This window comes from Nanorana parkeri, unplaced genomic scaffold (assembly GCF_000935625.1).
Source record: "Nanorana parkeri isolate BGI_ZX_2015 unplaced genomic scaffold, ASM93562v1 scaffold2090, whole genome shotgun sequence".
Classification (NCBI taxonomy): domain Eukaryota; kingdom Metazoa; phylum Chordata; class Amphibia; order Anura; family Dicroglossidae; genus Nanorana; species Nanorana parkeri.
In genome coordinates, this window is record NW_017308358.1 from 185,796 (window position 1) to 196,275 (window position 10,480).

General features: G+C 45.2%; 1 protein-coding gene across 6 annotated transcripts in view; it reads left to right on the forward strand.

The window, feature by feature from the left end:
• Positions 1-7,813, forward strand: part of MPRIP (myosin phosphatase Rho interacting protein) — a 133,229-nt gene extending 125,416 nt beyond the window's left edge. For 5 of the 6 annotated variants that reach the window (XM_018572631.1, XM_018572633.1, XM_018572636.1 and 2 more), the window contains 7 exons: positions 533-650; positions 1,558-1,717; positions 1,810-1,917; positions 2,686-2,772; positions 3,182-3,344; positions 3,493-3,578; positions 7,739-7,813. In XM_018572631.1, the coding sequence (XP_018428133.1) occupies positions 533-650; positions 1,558-1,717; positions 1,810-1,917; positions 2,686-2,772; positions 3,182-3,344; positions 3,493-3,578; positions 7,739-7,810 (794 nt within the window). In that variant the 3' untranslated portion in view covers positions 7,811-7,813. Of the gene's footprint in view, positions 1-532; positions 651-1,557; positions 1,718-1,809; positions 1,918-2,685; positions 2,773-3,181; positions 3,345-3,492; positions 3,579-4,429; positions 4,492-7,738 lie in introns of all 6 variants that reach the window. The other variant, XM_018572637.1, reaches the window with a different exon arrangement.
• Positions 7,814-10,480: the final 2,667 nt, after the last annotated feature.

Below are 10,480 nucleotides of genomic sequence, written 5' to 3' on the forward strand. Positions count from 1 at the left end.
CAGGTCTGCAGAACACCCCTGCTTCTCCATAACATACAGTGGCAGTGTCCTGTAGTTAACAAATAAAACCTAGGCAAGGGCGATAACACTGCAGGACGGGGACTAGATTTCTGGCAGGATCAGTTGGTATTTTTTGCACTTGAACAGGTATAACAAAATACTTCCAATGGTATATGTAAAACAGAAGTCTATTGGTGGGGAATACATACACTTTGAGTGTATTTTTAGGAGTACAGGAAGTACTCATGCAGATTTATTTTAGTGTGCTGCCCTTGGGAGAAAGGTGTAGCTGGGATTTCAGCCAAAAGCAGCAGCAGCACTCCTGTAACTATCAAAAGTAAATACAACATTCCCAGGACCCGTCCGAAGCATAGTTCCCATTCATATGCCAGTTTGAAGTGCACACATTGTACTGGCCAGTCTCCTGAGCAATGGCTTCTTTATCTGGAACAATATGGCTCCCAGAGACGAGAACTTTAGTTTCATGTTCTAACTTTTCTAATACACTGACCTTTTCTTATCTCTCCTGTAGCCATTGAAGCAATGAGGAATGCCCACCGCGAGGAGCTTGAGAGAGAGCTGGGGAAAACCCACCGCTCCCAAATCAGTAGCGTTAATGCGGACGTGGATTCTCTGCGGAGGCAGTACCTGTAAGCCACATGAGAATAAAGTACCTCACCACAAAAACAACTGACACTTGTTTGAAGTAGAACTGTGGCCGGGTATCTCAAAGCTACTACCAGGAGTCCCACCTAGATCACCAATCTATACCGAACGGACTCATCACATAGGATGTTGGCCCGTGACATTGCCACCCACAGAAATCTAAGACCCGCAGATGTGGTCAAAAGTGGTTACATATCGGCCAAAGTGATATATTTAAAAAAATCTTGTACCCAATTGATGTAAAGGTCTATAATATAGACAAACCACCACTCGTTAAAAAATTGCAGCACTGTCCCTTTAAAAAAAATTAAACACACAAGTCCGGCCTTCACTCACACCACATGCTATAAAGCACAGGGCTTCCCATGTTCAGCCATACTTCATTGGATTTTAAAGCTGCCCTATAATGTGCACTGCCATTAGATCTCCCTCCGCTTAGAGGAAAAGTAAAACATTCTCCTAGTGGGTTCTCAGCACTCTGCTCCCCACCTCTTCCTGCATGCCTGTGTTGTGTTTACATTGGTGATTAAGAATGCCAGCAGGTTGCCAAGCCACTACTGGGAGAGGGAGCAAAATGAACGGAGCTGCAAGAAAGAAACAAAGTATTTCTGCTGTTAACTTTTAAGATGAATTACTCCACAGTACCCGCAGCTACAGACATCAGTGAAGACTCGTTTTAAAGCTTATGTATGGTTTGTTGAGAAATACATAAATGTCCATGGCCTGACCACAGTTCTACTTTTAGGAGATAATGATGTGCTGACTATATCTGTTAGCTCTGATCTTCCGTATTGTTATCCTCACATGAGGGAGTCCAGTTTTGCCTCTGTGGATGTTTTTATAGATGAACTAAATTTTGTGTGACATTGAATACTTTTCTTGATTCGGCAGGGAGGAGCTGCAGTCTGTGCAGAGAGAGTTGGAGGTCCTCTCCGAGCAATATTCTCAGAAATGTCTGGAGAACGCCCACCTTGCTCAGGCGCTGGAGGCGGAACGCCAAGCTTTGCGCCAGTGTCAGCGAGAGAACCAAGAGCTGAATGCACACAACCAGGTGACTTGAATGTTTTGGTGTGGGACGGCTGATTACATAAAAGCCTTAAGGGTTAAAACTCTTATTTCTGGTTCTCTTTCATTGCATTTTAGGAGTTAAATAACCGCCTGGCCAGTGAGATAACACGGCTAAGAAACCTGGTAACAGGAGATGGGGTGGTATCGCCCCTGACCCAGGGGAAGGACGTTTATGAACTTGAGGTAACATGTCTATTTGGTCGCAGCTCTAGAGACATAAAATGACTGCTGTGATTAGTAGGTGACAGGTACACTTTATACATTTTGTTTCATCTTACACACACCATAATGACCAAACGTTTGTGGACATCTAACCATGACACATATGCTGCCTGGCCAAAAAAAAAGTTACCACCTGGATTTCGGGCAGTGTTATGATCTGGGGTTGCTTCAGTTGGCCCAGGTCTAGGTTCAGAAACATTATGTCCCCCTAAAATGAGGTCAGCTGCCGACCTGTATATACTGAATGATCAGGTTATTCCATCAATGGGTCTTTTCTTCCCTGATGGCACATTGGGCATATTCCGAGATGACAATGCCAGGATTCATCGGGCACAGATTGTGAAAGAGTGGTTCAGGGGGCATGAGACATCATTGTCACACATGGATTGGCCACCACTGAGTCCAGACCTTAACCCCATGGAGAAGACTTTACAGAGGTCTGAATCTCCCATCATCACTACAAGATCTCGGTGAAAAATGTTTGCAACTCTGGATGGAAATAAATGTTGTGACATTGCATAAGATTTTGGAGGGTGTCTGTGGGAACTTGGGCCTATTGAGCCATAATAGCATTTGTGAGGTCAGGTACTGATGGCATTATGTTGAGACTTTTGAATGAGTTCATAACAGTGTTTTACAATGTTCCTGGAATTCCGCTGCAAAGCACTTGGTTGTGGTATGCTGTAAGGTGGCACTTATGCATTGTGTAATGTTTGCTCCCTCACGCAGGTCCTTCTACGGGTGAAGGAGTCAGAAATCCAGTATCAGAAACAGGAGATCAGCTCCCTTAAAGATGAGCTGCAGACAGCTCTGAGGGTAAGTCATTTCCCTTATGTCTCGTGTTATTTTACATATCTATCACTGAGCAGATGGCATTGAGTTCAAATGCTGTCCTGTAGTGGTTTAAGTGTATATCTGGAGGAAAAACCCCATGTGCAGTACGTCTCTGCAATACATGCACATTTCCCCAGGTTGTATCCATTTAAATATGCTGCAAGTTCAGACAAATACCTGTTGATCTGCCAGAAATTCAGAAAGCTCCTTTTAATTCATTCATTGGTGTTTGCTTTAACTGGAACCCTGCTCCCAAAAACTAACGGCTGGATTTTGCTATGGGTGACATATAATCTTTTACCTCCACTCAAGTAGCAGTCTTATCCTTCTGCTACAATAACAGCCCCTAATGTTTGCAATGCACTGTATTCTCTTCCTCCCTACCCCCAAGGATAAGAAGTACGCCAGCGACAAGTACAAAGACATCTACACAGAGCTGAGCAACGTGAAGGCCAAGGCCGAATGTGACATCACCCGGCTGAAAGAGCAGCTGAAAACAGCCACCGAGATGCTGGGGGAGAAAACCTCTGAGACGGCATCGGTGTCTGGATATGGTGAGTCACTCTGCAGAGTGCTGCTGTGGAGGCGAGAGCGGATTCGTGCGCTTTGCCTCGCCGATGTCGTTGATTTAATAGCAACATTACATTCATTTCATTTTCATCAACTGCCCTGACATGACAAAACATGGTTTTTATGCTGCAGATATCATGAAATCTAAGAGCAACCCAGATTTCCTGAAGAATGACAGGTCCAGCATTAACAGACAGCTGCGGAATATCAGGTCCAAGGTAGGCAGAGCTAAGGAGCGCCATATTGAACTTGATAGATCTATGGTGCGGGGTTCTTTAGGTGGGCTTTTCTAGGCAATTTATTGGGGGTGGGATGATTTTGAGGATTGGGGAAAACATTTAGTCCCTTACATCCAGCCTTCCAGTTGGCAGAAAGGTGCCAGTTGTGTAAATGCATGATGGCGGAAACTGTTCCTTTCCCATCGTACGGGTTTCCTTATTGCCATCTCCTGAGTGCTTCTATTTGCAGTAGGATCTGAATGTGCGCCACCTGACAAGGCTTTTGTTCAACACAACCTGAGACCCAAGTGCACAAATTTTGCAGCGACTCTTTGCTGAAAGCTTGGGACTCTCCAGCTAGGGCAAGGAAGCCTCTGCGTGTCTAGCATTCAACAAAGTGCTCTCAAATAATGAGATCCTTGATCTCTATGGTGAATAATGTGCATTCTCCAGAGGTGGTGAACACAGCTGACCTGAAAGCCAGGCTCCCGGCTACCAGACTCCTGATCCAAAATCTGTACACTATGGCAATAAAAATAAAATCTGTACCAATTGACCGTGTAAAGATGATTTGATCTGTGACGCCCTTTTCCCTGCCTTAGCCTTGTAAATTTTATTTCTCCAGTTGGTCACTCCGTATAGATCATAAATGTCTGCTTGTTAGTAAGTATATGTGATTAACTCCCCCCCCCCCCTTCCCCCTCTCTGTCAGTTTGTTAGCAGCGTGGGTTATGCAGGAAGTGCCCACATTGTATCACAGTGTTACGGGTGGGTAATGGGGTTTCAGCACAATCACCCAGGATTCATGCGCTTTCTCTGTCTGTGTCTGTGTGTCCCTTTGTCCCTGGCAGTCCGTAATTGAGCAGGTCTCATGGGATAACTGACAAGTTCCACGTACCAGGTTCCCTGACATGTAGGTAAAACCACGGCCAGCAAACTGTGCATGCAGAACTTTCTCTCCATCCCAAGCGCTGATGTCCAGCCTGCACCTCTCTCACAGCCACAGTCTTTCAGATGACAATGTACGCAGCGGGGGTCACACACCTAGGGTTTCCTTGCTGATCCTGATACTCTCCTCCTATTCTACAAAACGATTGCAGAAGGACAGCTGTGGATGCAGGAATTTGTATAGGAAGCGGGTGATGAGATTGAGTTATAAATGTTATCACAAAACAATACAATGTAAACAAAAATCAGCAAATAAAAACTACTGTGCTACCTCGGTTCACGAACAGGCAAAATTTTGCTTCCATTCACAAACTCCACATGGGTGACTAACACAACCGCAACCATCTTTCCCGCTCTGACACATGGTCGTGGCTTCCTCTAGTCGACATCGCGATCTGATCTGTTTGATTCAGTTCACCACCAGAATCGTGGAACAAATTAAGTTTGTGAACTGAGGTACCACTGTATTCTTTTCCCTAACATTACGGGGTTGTCTCCTTTTAATAGGCGATAGTGCCAAGCTATTATAGTGACGGGACACAGTTTAGAGGCCAGAGGGCTCCTGTGATCTAGAATCAACTCCAGATAAATTGTGCTCTTTGTGAGGGTGGCATGGGGCTCTTTTTTTTTTTTGGATACCTGCGTTGATTTAAATCTGCTATGGGTATAAAAAAGGCGAGGACTAGACTATACTGAGTATATGTGAGTAACTCTGGACATGTCACATACACTGCACTGCCCCATAGTGTGAACTAGTGTGTTCCTTTACAAAACTACATATAAAATGTTGCCATGCAGCTCGTAAACCTAATGTAGGAAATTTGGTAATTATGGATCCTAATTCCACATACAGCTTGCCGTTTCTTCAAAGTGACACTTCACTCAGGAGTTAAATCCTAAAAATACATTCAGGTACCTTAAGTATGAACAACAATGTATCCTATTTGTGTATCACTCGGCTGTAGATCCTCCAATCCTCTCTGAATTGGTGCTGACACCGTCCTTCCTTCTGGAGGGTGACTACTTTTGTTCCCCATGGTCCCTGTGTGTGTTGTAAAGTAGTCACCACTCCAAGCTCACTCCTGTGATGGACTACAATCTTGCGTTTGTAGTCCATCCCGGGAGCGAGCTTGGAGCGATGACTACTTTACAACACACACAGGGACCATGGGGAACAAAAGTAGTCACCCTCCAGAAGGAAGGACGGTGTCAGCACCAATTCAGAGAGGATTGGAGGATCTACAGCCCAGTGATACACAAATAGGATACATTGTTGTTCATAGTTAAGTTCCTTGAATGCATTTGTAAGAATTATGTCCTGAGTTTGGCATCACTTTAATACTGCCAGTGGGATTGGCAAGCCTGAGCTACTTGGATAAGTTTTGACACTATTTGCTAAATCATCTCCTGTAAAAAAAAAAAAAGCCCCATTACATTTTTGATATTGATAGAACAGAACATACACATGGAGATCAGACCGTTCAGCTGAAGCATGTGGCAGCTCGATTGTTTTCTTTAGCACAAAATATTGATTGTTGTTAAAAATGCTTTCAACCAAATGGCAGAAAATAAGTTAGCCTGGGGGGCTTCGTGGCGATATGGGGTTAGGGCATAATGCTAGCGGAAATGACGTTCACATCATAGGTGCCGCATGGGCCTTCAATCCAAGGAGTTCTGCAGGGAATTGTAGTCCAACACGGGTACTCATCCTTAGATACATTCTATGGCGTGTCAGGTTACTGAGGGTCTGTGAGTCTAATGTCTTCACACCCCTTCTGTTTTGTACCTATAATGTCGCCCCTTCTGTGTGCATCAGCAAGCACGGCAATCGCCCTCCTCCAATGTTGTCTGTGTTTGTAAGTGATGGACACGACCAAATTGCTCATTTTATAAATTGTTAGCTGGGGCGGTATTTCCAGTAAGGGAGGAACAAGTAGTGTTGTAGGGGAAAATCCTTACATTAAGGATTTATGTGTGGAACATCTTAGTGGAAAATGAGCTCACTTGGATACTTGGCATCCACTAGACGGAGCCGTATGACTGGAGATCTGCTTTTACGGGCTTCTGGTTAATTTTAGAGAATGCATTGTACTTGTTTAGCATTTACTCTCAGCAATGACCTTGCAATTAGGAGAAGTGTATATTAGGAACTCCCTGGCCAAGTCTGCTGTGACTTTAAGTACTGATAGTGTTATAGCTGAAGCAGTGGATGTAACCGCAATACAGGTGACGTTCCAATACAGCAACGTTTGTCATGCCTTCAGTTTGGGGTAAAACTAGGCAAAGGTATACGCAATAAGCATGTGATTTTTAGCATTGTGTAGAGTGCAGCTAGCTATGAGGCGATTCCCCTATATGGTACAAGATGACTTCTGTTTGGTCTGCGTGGATTATTGTGCTTTGTTACTCTCTGCACCATGCTATTAACCCTGGTCAGTAGTAGCTGTGCATCCTGGTCTGGTCAGTAGTAGATGTGCATCCTGGTCTGGTCAGTAGTAGATGTGCATCCTGGTCTGGGCAGTAGTAGATGTGCATCCTGGTCTGGGCAGTAGTAGATGTGCATCCTGGTCTGCTGACCTATACAGCAAATTGTCTCCAGCATCACAGATTGTGATATAGGTCATCACACAGGGCAAACATTGACTTTGCTTTTTTGCTGCAGACCTGATCAGCAACAAAGTTGTAGTTCGCACCTTTCAGCAGCAGGTGGCAGTGCAGGCAGAAGCAGGAGTTTCAGATGTTAGTAATGGGGAAGGCAGGTCCATTCTGTATCACTCCCGGAAGAGGAAAGCTTCCGGCTGCCTTGGAAATCTGCTTCAGATTAGAGATTTTGCTCAATAATATTGCAGCACATTTCCTGCCATAGGCGAGCAGAAATTACCGGAGTAGATAAGCTAGGACAGTGAGATTAGCTGCAGCTCATTATGTTTTTGCAATGAATCCGATAGTGGCACTTAGCTGCAGTTCACACATTCCCATAATCTTCCCATTTTGTGGCTCCCCCACCTCTTTTGGTCTCTTCCAATGTGGTATTCACTCCTCTCACCAACCTGTCCATGTGTGACTCACCCACCAAGACACTCCTGTCTGTCTTCAGCATGCATCACTAATCTGTGTACGTGTGCCATGTGTTCATACGCCGCTGTGTTATTTCCAGCTCTCCGAATTGTTCTCATCTCACCCATGCCGTGTCTCCTCTTCTCTCCGCACAGAGCCTGAAGGAGGGGCTAACGGTCCAGGAGCGCCTCAAAATCTTCGAATCCCAAGACTATAAGAAACACTAACAGTACGCAGTCAGAATTGTCAGTATTAAGGCACGTCTGCCAGACAATAAGCTATCAGGTGTGAAGACGCTGGGGACGTGCACGGGACCCCCCCCAACATGCGGCGGGGACCCGTCGGCGCTCTACTGGGGAGGAACTGAACCACAAAGCAGACACATCTGACAGGGGCCTCTTTGCTGGGGCAATGAAGAGACTCCTGCTCTCCCCGCAAATGTCTGTAGTTATTTATATATATGTGTACCTGTGTGTGTGAAGTATGTGTACCTTATAGGGGACGTGCCCAATAAAATGTAACTAACCATTATCGCCCTTTAGATACAATCTACGTCCTGCTCTGTGTCTGGCTGTGAAATCCTTCAATGGTCGGAGGAAATGTATGTGGCAGGTATCGGGAGACGAGGAAGGAAGGTGTCTGCCGGCCCTCTGTAACAGGAGGCCGTTATCGGGGAGTTCTTCAGAATATGGCTTCCTTTATAATATTAGGTCATCGTAGGTCGGGCCTAACAACGTTCACAAAGACCGGGCCTTGAGGAAGAATTATAAGATCCATTCTCAAATTATAACTTGCAGACTTACAAGCGTGCCCATCGGTATGAAATCACAAAGCCCCACCAGTGTTATATACAGCTATGGCATGTTGGATATTGTTCTGCTTCCTCAGACAGCATTGTGTTATCAGTATGAGGCCTCACCAGAGCGGTCTTGTGGACAATTATAATACTTGCATCAGCCCGGCTGTGACTGGTGCTCTTTAATATAAATATATCGTATGCCATTTATCAAAGGTCAGACTGCAGGGTACAAGTTCTGCGTCACACTGTGCAATAGTCCTTCCCTTTCCTGGCTGCTGAGCAATATATAGAGCAGGGGTAGGCAAACTCCGGCCCTCCATCTGTGGTGCAACTACAAGTCCCATGAGGCATTGCAAGATTCTGACAGCCACAGGCATGACTCCTAGAAACAGATGCGTCATGGGAGTTGTAGTTTTGGCTGGCGTTTGCCCCACCCTGGACATAGACACTCTTGGTTTGTCCTGCATGATATCCCCGAGGTGGATTCCTTTAGGTTCAGTTCTGTATATTTAGTTTCCAGTTCATATGTTGTGCGGAAGTGACTGGTGATTTGGAGGCTTTTCCACCTTTGAGGTCGCTCTGCATGCCCTTTCTTTTTTTCGGTGTAAGTATATATTCATTGCAGGCCTGATGTATAAATGAAGGAACAAAAGGTGGGGATGTTGCCGATAGCAACTCACTGCATTTGGTTTTTGCTACCGGCAACCGCCTCTGTCCTTATATTGGGTCTGCCGCGGGTCATTTTGTGGGCTGAACAGTGCAGCCTGTCGGATCAGTATGTGTGTTGGTGGAGCACTGGGCAAAAAAATACCCTTTGTATACAGTTCTTACAGGCAGCTCTCTGTCAGCCAAGGGGGTCCCTGGAGAAGCATGTATAAGGATGAGAACACCACGGGTTTGTATTAAGTCCAGTATAAGTCTATTACAGGTCAGAGGATATTTCTAACGCGTTTCGTTGGCTGACGACTCCCCTTTATAAGAGCTTGTGTGCTGGTGGTTATTTGGGTGTAGCGGACAGCCAGAAATAAAAATGGAGGCTTAGAGAGGACACAGGCCACCAGTCTGAGAGAGGCTTGTGAATACTCTAATTTTGCTGTCCAGTACAAATATCTGCCAGCACACAAGTCATGATGAAGGGGAAGTTGTGAGCCCCTGAAACGCGTTAGCTACATCCTCTGACCTGTAATAAACTTCTACTGGACTAGATGCAAAGCTGTGCGACTCTCATCCTTTTATATACTATTCAGTATGATCTTGTGGCTTAATCAACTGCCATTGGAATGCATCCCATCCATTACGAAGTGGCTTGTTGTAACTAATGGAAAGGCTTCCTTCTTCTGGACATTTGAACAGAAAATGGCTTCCGCTGCTGCCGCCTGTAAGAACTTTGTCCTTTTGGAGCTCCATGGGAGGACTTTGTTAGGTGTTGTATCGCCAGATGTGGTATGTCGTGGCAATGTCGTCTTATAAGTGGCTCGAGACGTAAAGTGGAATTTTCTGTATTTTACGTTTGATATTTGTTTGCAGAAAGTTTAAGTATTGTTGATATTTTTTTTGGTTGATGGGGGAAGTGTTTAAATGTTGATTTGTCTGCAGTGATAGAAGGCTGAAATTGTCAGATTTGTTCTGGTTTCTGCAGAGATTTCCTCCGGTGCTCCGAATATCCTTTATATAAATGCTGGGATTCCCTTTAATGGGAGGAGGAGGGGCCTATTGTGCCTGTACATCCAGAGAGTGCCGGAGGAAGGTGACGGAGGTCTATACAAGTGTACAGAACGTAGGCGCAGTGCAAGTTTCTTGTTTGTCACTGTAATGTGCAATGTGGTCACAGTATGTCGGATGATGGGTGTGATGGGAGTTGAGCTCTTCGGGAGGAGGGGGGATTAGGGGTGGTACTGATCAGAAGCCACACTGTGAATTGGGCTTGAGATATCGGGTTAGAAAGAAAAGAACAACCTGCTACCCCATTATATGATTATAAAAGGAGATCTCCATTAAGATCTTTATTTTCTTCAGATAGAATGGGGAAGTTTTATTTACTGTGTTCCTGCTGGGGAGACGTCCTCTCGGTTCCGGTTCTAACCCTTCCCCAATCTAC